The sequence below is a fragment of the Mustela lutreola genome, chromosome 11 (assembly GCF_030435805.1).
Source record: "Mustela lutreola isolate mMusLut2 chromosome 11, mMusLut2.pri, whole genome shotgun sequence".
NCBI classification, from domain to species: Eukaryota; Metazoa; Chordata; class Mammalia; order Carnivora; family Mustelidae; genus Mustela; species Mustela lutreola.
In genome coordinates this window covers 23,451,565-23,465,351 of record NC_081300.1, presented here as the reverse complement: position 1 = coordinate 23,465,351, position 13,787 = coordinate 23,451,565, and the positions used below count along the sequence as shown (strand labels likewise).

At 37.3% G+C, this 13,787-nt stretch overlaps 1 protein-coding gene across 1 annotated transcript in view; it reads left to right on the top strand.

The window, feature by feature from the left end:
- Positions 1-13,787, top strand: part of ME2 (malic enzyme 2) — a 56,687-nt gene that overhangs the window by 34,518 nt on the left and 8,382 nt on the right. The window contains exons 12-13 of the mRNA XM_059139324.1: positions 235-377; positions 7,254-7,356. Of these exons, the coding sequence (XP_058995307.1) occupies positions 235-377; positions 7,254-7,356 (246 nt within the window). The remainder of the gene's footprint in view (positions 1-234; positions 378-7,253; positions 7,357-13,787) is intronic.

The window sequence follows — 13,787 nt, the reverse complement described above, 5'->3', positions numbered from 1 at the left end:
TACTCTTTTTTTTTTTAATTTCCTAGAATTTACTATGTTTGGGGTAAACAATATTTTAGTAAAAACTTTCAGCATTTTATTGTTTTCAGATTCGAGACTGTGTTCCTATGGCATTATCTCAGCAATACAAAATATGTGTTTTGTTGTATTAAACCTATTGCAGAAATGCTGTTGATAAGAATTGTTTTATGTTACATGTAAGGAAGTTGCTTTCCCCCTCCTTATGTATTATAGGAGTTGCAGGAGCTGGCCGACTTTTCACTCCTAGTGTAATCAAAGCCATGGCTGAAATCAATGAAAGGCCTGTAATATTTGCATTAAGCAATCCTACAGCAATGGCTGAGTGCACGGCTGAAGAAGCATATACACTTACAGAGGTACTACTCATAATTGTCTGAATTGGTTATGTCCATTATTTTCCTTCCATTGGCCTTAGTTATACATTCTTGCATAATTCTTTTCATAGTTAACTGTAGAGATTACAGTATGCACCCTTGAATCAAGTTCTGTATAAACTATTGTGTGTATGAATTCTGGAACATAATTACCATACATCTCCATTTTAACACCTTTCTGTCTTGTGGGCTGTTGTTGTACATTTTAATTATATTTTAAATCCCAAAGACAGTCTTGTTCTAAACACAAAATAATTGATTTTGATATATTTCGATACATTTTAATGTCTTCTCTTGCCATTCTGTCTGACGTGTATGTCTGTGCTTTTATCTTGGGTCGTTTTCCTTCTACCAGAAGGACTTCCCTTGAGTATGGGTCTGATGAATTTCTCTTAATAATCTCTTTATTTTGCCTTCATTTTGAAGGATAGTTTTTACTATGTATAGAAGTAAAAGTCAGTGGAGATAGTATGCTATTATTTCCTGACGTCTGTTTTCCTTTTGATACATTATTTTGTCTTGGGTTTTGCTATAATGGACGTAGTTGAGTTTGTATTTATTCCAGCTGGGACTGTAGAACTCTGTATCTTGATGCCCTCTTTTGTGGCCCATGTTGGAAATATCTGGGTTGGCTGCATTCTCTGTCTGCTCTTGTGGGTCTCCGGTTGGAGAGTGTCAGACTTGTTCTCCTATCTCAGGTATCTCTTATACAGCTTTCTGCATATTCCATCCTGTTGGCATACTGTGTAGTCTTTCTTTCTTTCTTTTTTTTTTTTTTTTTAAAGATTTTTATCTTTTAAAAGGGCAGAGGGAAAGGGATAAGCAGACTCCGTGCTGAGTGCAGAGCCCAATGCAGGGCTTGATCCCATGACTCTAAGATCATGACCAGAGCTGAAATCAAGAGGTAGATGCTTAACCCACTGAGCCATACCAGCACCCCTGCATGCTGTATTTTAATATTTTCTTTGGGTGTATCTTCCGGTTGCATGCACTCTTTTTAGCTATGCTAATCTATTGCTAGGCTCTTAATTTTATTGTATTTTTCATTTGTAGAATTTCAGTTTGACTGTTTTTCTAATTAGTGAAACAGACTTACAATGGCATATTATAGAAATAATCAATTCATAAATAAATTCTACTTCCTTGCCGTCACATTTAATAAAACAATTCTTTTTACTCTTCCAACATAGCTTCACTGTTGGTATTTGTCTTCATGAAAGCCATTGTTTTCAGTCATCTGACAGCTGTCAGGAAGTTTTTACTTTCATCCAAATCATTTAAGGTTTAGTACTTCTGAATTCTTTGACACTGCCGCAGGACTATATCCCAATTACAGGTGTCTGCTCATATACCATTAGGACAGTTAGGTTTTCCGCACTGTTCTGTAGTGATATATTTTTAATCTCCACAATGTAATCATGTTCTGTATTGTTCTTGTAAGTGGTCTTTAAGTGACCCCAGGAAGTAGTATTTATTTATTTATTTGTTTGTTTATTTTTTAAAGATTTTATTTATTTGACAGAAAGAGATCTCAAGTAGGCAGAGAGGCAGGCAGAGAGAGAAGGGGAGGAAGCAGGTTCCCTGCTGAGCAGAGAGCCTGATGTGGAGCTCGATCCCAGGACCCTGGGAAGCAGAGGCTTTAACCCACTGAGCCACCCAGGCGCCCCAGGAAGTAGTATTTAAAGGCTTGTTTACAGTGACACCCAACAGGAAATTATTAGGTCATATACTTCAGAATAGGTAACCAATCTGTGACGAATGCTTTTTTCTGCACTCTATTAAAAATGTCTTTTATTACGGAAAATTTCAAACATATACAGAGGTAGAATAGTCTAGTCAACTCCCATATGCCAGTACCAGCTGTGGAAATACCACCTCCTTCTCAATCTTGTTTCTTCTACATCCTTCCCACCCTAAACAGATCTCAAGACATCGCATCGCTTCATTGTAAACCTCTCAAAAGTTAAGAGTTCTTTCAAAGATATAATCATGGGATCATCACCACACCTCACAATTTTTAACAGTATTTTTCAAATACTTATTTCATCTTTCTACGTAGCTTATAGTTCTCTGCTAAAATAGTCTATCTTGTTATTTAATTTCTGAAATATATGAATCATGATGAAAGTTAATGTCTGATAGCAGGAAACACCTTACTCTCTGTGAATCCATTTCTATCCTCTTTCTTTTTCTTGGTTATGCAGTCTTGTATTTTTGTAAGCCTCGTTTTATTTTTGTTTTTTGGTTCCTTCTTGAGTGCTAGATGGTGTGGGTAAACTATTGTAGCGGTAATTTGAGGCTCTAGAGGAGGGGGTCTTCCCTTTTCCTGTGGTGGGGGTTGGTCTGGAGCAGCTCACCTTAATCTAATCAGGATGCGGTCCATGGGGTGCCTGCTGTCTTTCCACGGTTTACCCTTTCACATGAATCACAAGTCCTGGGCTATTTATTAGCAGCCATCATCCCCCGCAGGCCCTGAACTTTTCTTCCTCTGTCATCTTGAGGCTCCTGATAGCTTTGTTGCTTGGGTTCTCAGCCACAGATACCGCTTCTTTTGAAATCCGCAATCCTCATGAAGGGGGAAAGCTTCAAGTGCTGGAATCACATGTATCTTGTTTTCCTCCTCTTCTGCATCTCCCACACCCAAGCTCTCATGATTTCGATAGCACTGCTGCTTTCTTTCTTTCTTTCTTTCTTTTTTTTTAAGATTTTATCACAAGTAGGCAGAGAGGCAGGCAGAGAGAGGAAGGGAAGCAGGCTCCCTGCTGAGCAGAGAGCCCGATGCAGGGCTCTATTCCAGGACTCCCAGGATCATGACCTGAGCTGAAGGCAGAAGCTTAACCCAATAAGTCACCCAGGCACCCTGCACTGCTGCTTTCTTAACGGATATTTTTAATGTATTTTATCCAGTTTCTCTCATTGTTATCAGAGGGAGACTGGATGTGAAACAGCCTAGATCATTGCCAAAGCAGAACCTTCTCAGAATTTTCCAGACTTAATATTCATGCTCCTTAAGTCTTCAGCATTCTTTTTTTCTCATTGCCAAAGTATTTATTTTGATACATACATCCCCTCTAAATTTCTTTTGCTTCATAGTGCTGCTCATTTTAGTCAAAATGAATTCTGACTACTGGTTTCCAAGTGATAGTAATCACTGAAACTTCTAAACTTCTAGTTACTGAAATCTTTTTCTTTGAAATCATCCACAAAATCAGCCTCCAGATACCAAAATAATAAATAAATGAAAATCAGTCTCTTTTATTATACTGCCTTATCTTTTTACCAAAGTATGGTATCCTATTTACCAGTCTTTACTACTTAAAATTAATGGTTATTGCCCCCAAGATTAAGTCTTAGTCTGATACAATGACTGAAGAATATACTCAATTTGTCAGTAGGTTTTGGCATTTTAGAAATACAAAATACGTCAATGTTTTGGGCAGTGGTAGCATTTCACTGGAAGATGGCCCAAACATTTAAGAATTTTATTTTTTGAATAAATACTGTCATGAGAGCTGTGTATTACTAGAATGAATAAAAATAAAAATCCAACAAGGAGACTAGTTTGATATATTGTCTATCAGTTCTGAGCTGCAAATTTTTTCTCAATATTGTATTACCTCCTAAAAATGATAAAAAAGCATTGTGTCATAGTTTAATTTTACATAAATTCCTTCTTAGTCTTACATAAAATAATGGCATAAATTACATATTTGTAGTCACCTCTTAAATTTTTAGTGTCCTTTTGTTTTCAGTAGAGAGAAGTCTTAGTGTTACTCTAACACCCTCTGCTGCTTAGTGAGAAAAATACTTCTTTTTAATTCTTGAGCTTCAGAATGAGAACAACTTGGTTATCATTAAAGATCCAGCCATATTTGATTGATCGTGAAAGACAAAAAATATCCTGAAGAACTGCTGTAGAATCTTGCCATTCTAGAGAAAATACCCAAGATCTTTCTAAATCTAAAAATTTACTAATATGATGAGAATGTAACATTTTTCCTATAAAGAGCTTATATCATATAGGCCATTTTATAAAGCTATTAAAATTAGTGGTATTACAAAAGTAATTATTATATGCATTATCATTGTAATGTTAGATGACATTAACCATGAACTGACTTTAATCTTCAAAGAAACACAATTTCATCACAGTCTCTGTGCTTAGAACAGGTAGAGAATGATCATAGCTCTCTGTAGAAAATGATCCAGCCGCCTGACATTGTAGCGTCAGGGTAGTCACCTGGGGCCAACACTAGCATAGTTAGATAGCTTCTATACTTTGTGTTCATTTTGAAACTGAAAGTATGTCTTGTAAAAGTAAAAATTAATATATATCGTAGACCTTCAGGTGGTCCAAAGGTTCAAACTGTTGAGTGTTAAATCCACCAATGCCAAGGATTCACTATACTTCAGAGAATAATCAGCCTTTATAGAATACACATTTTTAGATCTAGAGAAAAGAAGACAAAATAATGTCTAAACACTTATTATTCTGTCCAGTGTTCAGGTACCATGTCAGTTTGTCCATCTTCTGTGTGGAGATAGTTCAGTTTTCTGTAAACCATCTCTTACTTAATCCAGGTAGCTGTTCAAACATGCCTGACTTTTGGCTCAGTCGGTTAAGCTTGATTTCAGTTTGGCTCATGATCTTGGGGTTGTGGGATCGAGCCCGGTGTCAGGCTCTGTACTTAGTATGGAGTCCGCTTAGGGTTGGCTTTCCCTCTCCCTCTGCCCTTCCCCGCTGTGCGCTCGCTCACTCTCTTTCTCTCTCTAAAATACATAAATCTGGGGCACCTGGATGGCTCAGTGGGTTGAAGCCTCTGCCTTTGGCTTAGGTCATGATCCCAGGGTCCTGGGATCGAAACCCCACATCGGGCTCTCTGCTCCGTGGGGAGCCTACTTCTTCCTCTCTCTACCTGCCTCCTCTCTGCCTACTTGTGATCTCTGTCTGTCAAATAAATAAATAAAATTCTAAAAAAAAATTTTTTTTGCTAAAATACATAAATCTTTAAAAAATAAATAAAAATTAAAAAATAAAAGAAATAAACATACTTACTTTAGTCATACCTCAAGCATTCCAAGATAGATTATCCTGTTTGAGAACTACTGTTTTCTTGCTCTTTGTGGTTTTTTGCCAAAGAGGAGTGGAGCAGATGGGATTTGTGGTGGGGAAATGATATTTAAAGGATTTATGGGGGCACCTGGGTGGCTCAGTTGGTTAAGCGTCTGTCTTGGGCTCAGGGCTCAGGTCATGATCCCAGGGTCCTGGGATTGAGCCCTAGGTTCCTCCTTAGCTGGGAGCCGCCTCCTTCCTCTCCCTCTGCTGCCTCCCAGGGCTATGCTCTCTCTTTCTCACTTTCTCTCTCTTTATTTCTCTCTCAAATAAAGTCTTTAAAGAAAAGAAGAGATTCAAATATTTACTTTCAGGTACTTTTCAATTTCACAGGTATCTAATTCTCCTAGAAATATTGAACATGGGGACACCTGGGTGGCTTAATCAGTTAAGCATCTGCCTTTGGCTCAGGTCATGATCTCAGGGTCCTGGGATGAGCCCTGCATTGTCATGCTCAGCAGGGGAGTCTGCTTCTCCCTCTGCCCCTCCCCTGCTCATGTGCTCTCTCTCAACTAAATAAATAAAATCTAAAAAAAAAAAAAGGGGGGCACCTGGGTGGCTCAGTGGGTTGAGCCTCTGCCTTCGGCTCGGGTCGTGATCCCGGGGTCCTGGGATCGAGCCCCGCATCTGGCTCTCTGCTGCAGGGAGCCTGCTTCCTCCTCTCTCTCTGCCTGCCTCTCTGCCTGCTTGTGATCTCTGTCAGATAAATAAAGAAAAAATCTTTAAAAAAAAAAAAAAGGAAATAATGCATATGCTAGTAACATTATATTCCATTGTTGAGCACAGTACTAAAATTGGTACAACAAATTTGGAGAGTTTTTTTTCTTTAACAAGGCAACATGCTGTATTTTTCTGGGGTAATATTGTGGTTATACCATACATCTGTTTTGTAAACTGTCCAACAGGAGCTTTGTTAGCATAATAGAAAGACCATGGGCTTTGGAGTTACCAAAAAAAAAAAAAATCTGGATTCAAGTTTAACTACTACAATTGTAACATGTGACTTTTTACGAAGTACTTGGAAATCTAAGCTCTAGTTTTTTGAGATTTTTTTTTTATATCAGTGAGGTGGAGATAATGATAATCTCATAAGGCTTTTTATGCAGGCTAAACTGAGAGAACACATACAAAACACCTGGTACAGAGCCAAAATTAATAGATGTATGGTCAGTGACCACAGTTTAACCTTTGGTATGTTCCCCTTCATTCACAGATGTTTATAGCAATCTTTATTATTCAGGATGGTATTTGTTGGCCCATCTACATTTTAAACTTTTTAAAGGAAGTGGAAGGGGCACCTGGGTGGGTCAGTGGGTTAAAGCCTCTGCTTTCAGCTCAGGTCATGATCCCGGGGTTCTGGGATTGAGCCCACATCGAGCCCCGCATCGGGCTCTCTGCTCCTCAGGGATCCTGCTTCCTCCTCTCTCTCTGCCTGCCTCTCTGCCTACTTGTGATCTCTGTCAAATAAATAAATAAAAATCTTTTAAAAAAATAAAATAAAGGAAGTAGAAGTGTGAGTTTTTTTAGTTTACTGATGGACAATTTTCAATTTTATTTGAATGTGTGCTCTGCATAAAAACTCATTCTGATAAGAATTTTAATGAAAGATGATATTATATTGTTAATTATGACTGTTTGCAAGTAATACGTTGGTCTGTTTTAGTACGGGATTTAATTGTGTTTTGACTCACCTCAGTGTTGGTCCACATTAAGTTACAAATTGAGGTTACTTCATTTCTTACCAGGGAAGGTGTTTGTTTGCCAGTGGCAGTCCTTTTGAGCCAGTGAAACTCAATGATGGGCAAGTCTTTACACCAGGCCAAGGCAACAATGTGTATATTTTCCCAGGTAAGTGCCACCATGATTTATATTAAAGAGCAATAGGTAATTAAATTAAAATACTTAACAAAATTACATAGAATTTAAGATTAAAAGAATGATAGTATTTATAGAATTTTGCTACGTATGTACAGGGAAACTCAAGGAATTCAGCAAATCCAGGTTGCTTTATTTTCCCTGTAAATGTACTTATTCATCTTTTCCATTAAGCTTGTTCTTATTATAGAAATAATGTAGTACGTGGTATATAAAAATGCAAACAGAACAGAATGTTATAAAATTATTTAGTCTCTGCCTTCAGTACCTCTTTTTTTCCTAAGTTTTTATTTAAATTCCAGTTAGTAAAATAATTCCAAAAAATAAATTCCAGTTAGTTATACAGTGCAGTATTAGTTTCAGGTGTACAATATAGTGATTCAGGACTTCCATCCATCACCCAGTGCTCATCAGGACAAGTGCTCCTTAATCCCACCGTCTGTTTAACCCACCCCCCCACCCCTCCTCTGGGAACCATCAGTTTGTTCTCTATAGAAAGAGTCCGTTTCTTTGTTTGCCTCTCTTTTTTCCTATTGCTCATTTGCTTTATTTCATAAATTCCACATATGAGTGAAATCAAATAATCTTTGTCTTTCTCTGACTGACTTATGTTGCTTAGGTTAATACTTTCTAGCTCCATCCATGTTATTGTAACTGGCAAGGTTTCATTCCTTTTTTTTTTTTTTCTTAAGGGCTGAGTAATAGTACATTATATATATATATACCACATCTTCTTTTTTTTTTTTTTTAAGATTTTATTTATTTATTTGACAGAGAAAGAGAGGGAACACAAGCACGGGGGACCTAGAGAGGGAGAAGCAGGCTCTCCACTGAGCAGGAAGCCCAATGTGGGGCTGAATCTCAGGGTACTGGGATCATGACCCAAGCTGAAGGCAGACTCTTAACCATGGAGCCACCCAGGCGCCCTTGGCCTACACTTTCTTTATCCATTCACCAGTTGATAGGCAGCCTATGTAATGGGAGAAGATATTTGCAAATTACATACCTGATAGAGTGTTAGTATCCAAAATATATAAAGAACTTATAAAACTCAACACCCAAAACCCAAATAATCCAACTAAAATATTAGCAAAAGACATGCATAGTCATTTTTCCAAAGAGGATATACAGATGGCCAATAGATACATGGAAAGATCCTCATCCTCACTGGTCATCAGGGACAAACAGTCAAAACTACAATGAGATAATCACCTCACACCCATCAGAATGGCTAAAATCAACAACACAAGAAACAGCAGGTGTCAGTGAGGAAGTAGAGAAAGGGGAACCATCTTGCACTGCTGGTGAGAATGCAAGCGGGTGCAGCCAGTCTGGAGAACAGTATGGAGGGTCCTCAAAATGTTAAAACTAGAACTGCCCTATGATCTAGCAATTGCACTGCTAGGTATTTACCCAAAGAATACAAAAATTTTAATGCAAAGGGATTCATGCACCCCAATGTTTATAGCAGCATTATCTACAATAGCCAAAGTGTGTAAGCAGCCCAAGTGTCCCCTTGGTACCTCCTTATTGTACTTCTCAGCTATAACCACTGTCAGTGGTTTGCTTTGAGTTTTTCTGATGGTTACCATCACGACTAATACCCTTATCTTCCCTTACCTTGATTCTAGCCATGGACTGTATGTATGAACTTCCCACTGTTAAATATAATAGTGTACACATACCTCCTAATACTTTGCTTCTCTACCTTTCAATTTGTGTTACTATTTTTAGCTTTCCTAGTAGTTACCTTTATTTTTATATAACACATCTAAAAAACTTTTGTTAGCAACTTACGACAGTTTTTATTAGTTTGCCACTGTTGAAAAATCTGGTATTTAGCTGTATCTGTTCTTATTCCATCTCTCAATTTTGGTTAGTTAATGTTTCTACATTGTAGGGCTCCTGTGCAGCTCAGTCGGTTAAGCATCTGCCTTTGGCTCAGGTCGTGATCCCAGGGTCCTGGGATCGAGCCCCGCATTGGGCTCCCTGGTCAGTGGGGAGCCTGATTCTCCCTCTCCAGCTCCACCATGCTTGTGTTCCCTCATGCTATCTCTGTCATAAATAAATAAAATCTTTAAAAAAAATTTCTACATTGTAGAGAGGGGTTTTGGACATGTAGGTTGTGCTCTGTTATTTTCTGTGCTTTGTGGATTGATTCTGAAATTACATGACTATTTATGTCTAAGCGGTATGATTTGATAAATATAGTACAATATGTAATTCTATATTACAAAATTTTTGAAACTCAAAGTAAAAGTCTTTCAAGTATCAAGTATCATGAATCAATCATTTCATTTCTTCATTTCTTCTGGATCCTGCTCCACAGCAGACTACTTTCTCTTTTTCTTTTTTTAAGATTTATTTATTTGAAAGGGAGAGTGTGCATGTGCATCAGGGGAGGGGCGGAGGGAGAGGATCCCAGGCAGACTCCCCTCTGAGCAGGGAGCCTAATGGGGGGCTCAATCTTAAAACCCCGAGATCGTGACCTGAGCTGAAACCAAAAATCAGATGCTCAACCGACTGAGCCCCCAGGTGCCCCGCACAGCAGACTACTTCTTGTAACCCGTGTTGTTCTCCCTCTCATGCATGTGCTATTTCTGTCTTGCTACTGTTCCTCTCTATCTTGATCTCATTTTTCAGGAGTACATCTTTTGAAGAAATGTTTTCATTAAGCATGGATGAAAACCTCCTGAGTTTTTACATATCTTAAAAATGTCTTTATTTTGTCTTCTCACTTGATAGTTTGGTGGGGTAGAGGTTTGTAGATTGAAAGCCCATTCCCTCAGATCTTTGAAAATATTTCTCCACTTTTAGTGTTGCTGTGAGAAATCTGATGTCATTGAGATTCTCATTTCTTTATCCATACTAGCTTTTTCTCTCTAAAAATACTTAAAATTTTATCTTTATCTTTAGATTTCTGAGGGTTACTGGGATGCATCCACGTTTGGGCTTATTTCCATTTATTATGCCTATCTGTGTGGGGGCCAGGTCACTATATATTCTTTTTCCAAATGATTTTTTTAACTTTTTTTTTCTTTCTTATTTCCTTCCTTCCATTATTTGTTTTTCTCTTTCAGAACTTATATTAGACCATGGTCAAATACTTCTGTTGTCCTTGACTTGTAATTTTTATTTTACATTTTCAACTCTGCCTTTTTAAATTCTGTAATGTGGGGGAGTTCTGTTCATGTAACTCTTGATTTCAGGGCTGTGAATTCAAGCCGCATGTGTGGGTGTGGAGCCTACTTTAAATAAAACCTAAAACAACAACAAAAAATGTCTTTTTTTTTTTTTTAATTATAAAAATTTTCAAACATACACAAAAGCAGAGAAAAGAATGAAGGCCCATGTTCCTGTCTCCCGCATTTCAGCAGTTACTAACATGTAACCTTACCCATTCCTTCCTCACTGCGTTATTTTAAAGCAAATCAGAGCGATCATATAATTTCATTCATAACTACTACAGTATGTATCTCTTAAAAAGTAATTTTTTTTACTGTTAATAGAAATTTTTTTTAATTTTATTTTTTCAGTAATTTTTTAATTAAATGTAAAACTCGTATCATACCACATAAAATGAACATTTGTTTGATATCACATATCATCAGTTCAGTAGGCTCAAATATTTTTTTTTATTCCCAATACCTTTATCTTATCCTAAAATTACACTTTTTTTAATAGCCACTTTTTTTTTTTAAGGTTGCAGGATCTTTTTGAATTTCTTCTGAGAACTTAGATTCTTTTAAATATTTCTTCCTTTTTGCTGTTCATTTTCTATAAATTTCTGGTGATCCTTAATTGTTCATTCATTTTAATGAAAGACTGTTGGATTTGACCTGAATTTCCTTTGTCTTCTTGTGGGCCTCTTCCTGAGGAGCTGACAGTAGGCGCTACGATTTCATGACAGGTAGATTTTTAGAGTACATAGGTTAGCATCAAACAAGCGCATTTTAACTGTTGTCAAAGTAAAGACGACTTCTAGCCTGTGAATACCCCAGTGCTTTTGTGTGTGAATTTTCCTCCTTTTCCTCCTGTGTAGCTGTTTCATGTCTAGAATTGTACCATGCTTGGCTCTTGAGACCTAGTGTCTGTAATAGAAACTCTCTCATCACCCATGATCTCTTTCTAGAACTTGATAATGTTCAGAATCCATCCATCCATTCTATCCAGCAGTATTCCTGTGGCATAAAGGCATAAGAGTATGGAAAAGAATACTTTTCTGCTCATTTTAACAAAGTCATCTTCTGTATCTTATTTGACTAACAAGGAATTTGGCAATCGATTATTTTTATACAACACCACAAAATCCTAACTTTATTATTAACCATTACCAGCACTATAAATACAGATGTAAAAATGACTTGGTAGTAGAGGTAAAAATGGACTTTAAAGCAGGTGACCAAAGTCTGTTGATAAAAAAAGTTAAGGCTCTGATAATGTTTGAATTACCTGGTCCAGCAGTTATAACTGGATAAAGTAACAACAAAAGTAAAATCTTAACAGGGTCACAAGGCTAATAAGATACTGACTAATAAAATACTCGGGAATTCTGGATCAAGAGTAGGGGGAGAACTTGAGCTTCAAAAACCAGTATGTGAAGGCTTTTCGCCATGAAGTGTTTTCTCATCAGCAAGAGGGGGCTGAGCAGTCCAACAACAGTGCTTTTGGTGGAGGGAGGACAAGCGTCAGAGTCTGGCGTCTGCCAAGAGTGGGATTCTTTGTGAACCTCTCGTGCTGTAGCCCTAAAGGCTGTACCGTGGAATATGGGTCTAGCTTGCACTGTCGTGTGGATGATCTAGAAAACCTCAAGCCTTTGTTCTGGCTTACCAGCATCCACAAGTGACTGGCAGAAGCAAACAGAAATCTTCTACGGAACAAGATAAACACTATCCTTTTCTTCAGGTTACTTCCACAAATTTTGAAATAAACCTCCAGTTAAAAAATTAAAGATAAACACACACGTACAGAGACAGGACAGCAGAAGCCAAAAGTATCAGAAACAACAGGAAAACTGGAATTCTGGCTATCAAACAGGTGCTGTGAAACAAATATGCTTGTTGTGTTTATGGAGATAAAAGCCAAGCTTGAAAGATTCAGCCAAGTAACATTAAATTGTAGAATTGAAGAATAAAATAAATTTAAGAATTCAGTGAATGAGGCTTATGGCAGATTAGACTAAAGAGAATTAAACTGTAAAGTCAGAAGAAATGATCAAGAGACCAAAAAAAAGAAAAATACAGAAAAACAGATATATACCTTTAATTGATATACTTTATTATATGGTCCCAGAAGATGAACATGAGAATGAAGCAGAGGCAATATTTGTGTCTCGATGGCTGAGAATGTCTTAGAACCTGAAGGATGAAGTCAGTACTCAATATTGACATGAAACCAGTGAAACCTCTGTGGGATAAATAAAAGGCCACATCTAGGAACCTTGCTGTGAGCCTTCAGCAAACAATAACAAAGAGAAGACTATGAATGCAGGCAGAGCAAAAGGATTTCCTTGAAAGGAGCAACTATAACAGTTTATCAGTTAAGCAGATTGAAACTGTTAAAGGGACATGCATTGTCTGGCAGGAGAGTACATTAGAGATTGCCATGGAGTTTTCATAGGGTACAGGTTATAAATTTTAAGATAATCATTAGAAGGCTAGAAGAACTTCCCAACTATGGTTAGAGACTGTTAAGGGAGGAAATGAAATGATTTAAAAAAAAAAAAAAAAATTTGACAGTCAAGAATGAAGAGGAAAGGAAGGAACATGGAATAGACAAGACAAATATAAGAGGACAATAGATTTTGCTCCAATCATTTAAGCAACTATATTAACTATAGATGGAACAAATAAATGCTCTACTTTCTGAAATGTATCTATTATCTAGAGGCTAGATTAAAATAAGGAATCTATTAACCATCTGTTTTTCTTCTCATCCTTGATTAATTGGATAACTGTAGTGCCCCACCTGGCCAAGGACTATTGGGATACTCTTTGAATACTGTAAAACAGAATTTCTAGACTGGAAGACACCAGACAGAGTTGAGGAAGGAGGTGTCAGAAAGTAGGGTCATTGTCACCACAGCCAAATCACCACAGTGATGTTCAGAGTGGGCAAGCCCCATCCTCGTCCTCATGGCTACCAATCATTCTTTTGGTTCCTAACCCTTACATATGAAAAACACTCAAATGTTACTCGTTAACTAAGGAAATTTCTTATATAAACAATTTATCTCATGAGAGACTAAAATAGACAGGAAATAAAAAAGTTGTTTAGGAAGAAGCAGGGATTGATTAGGTGGGGAAAAGGAAAGATTAAAAATTATCAGTAACCACATGGAGATGAAAATAATATGTTCCAGAAACAGGACAGAATTTTTTTTTTAATTAGAAAACAAAAATGAG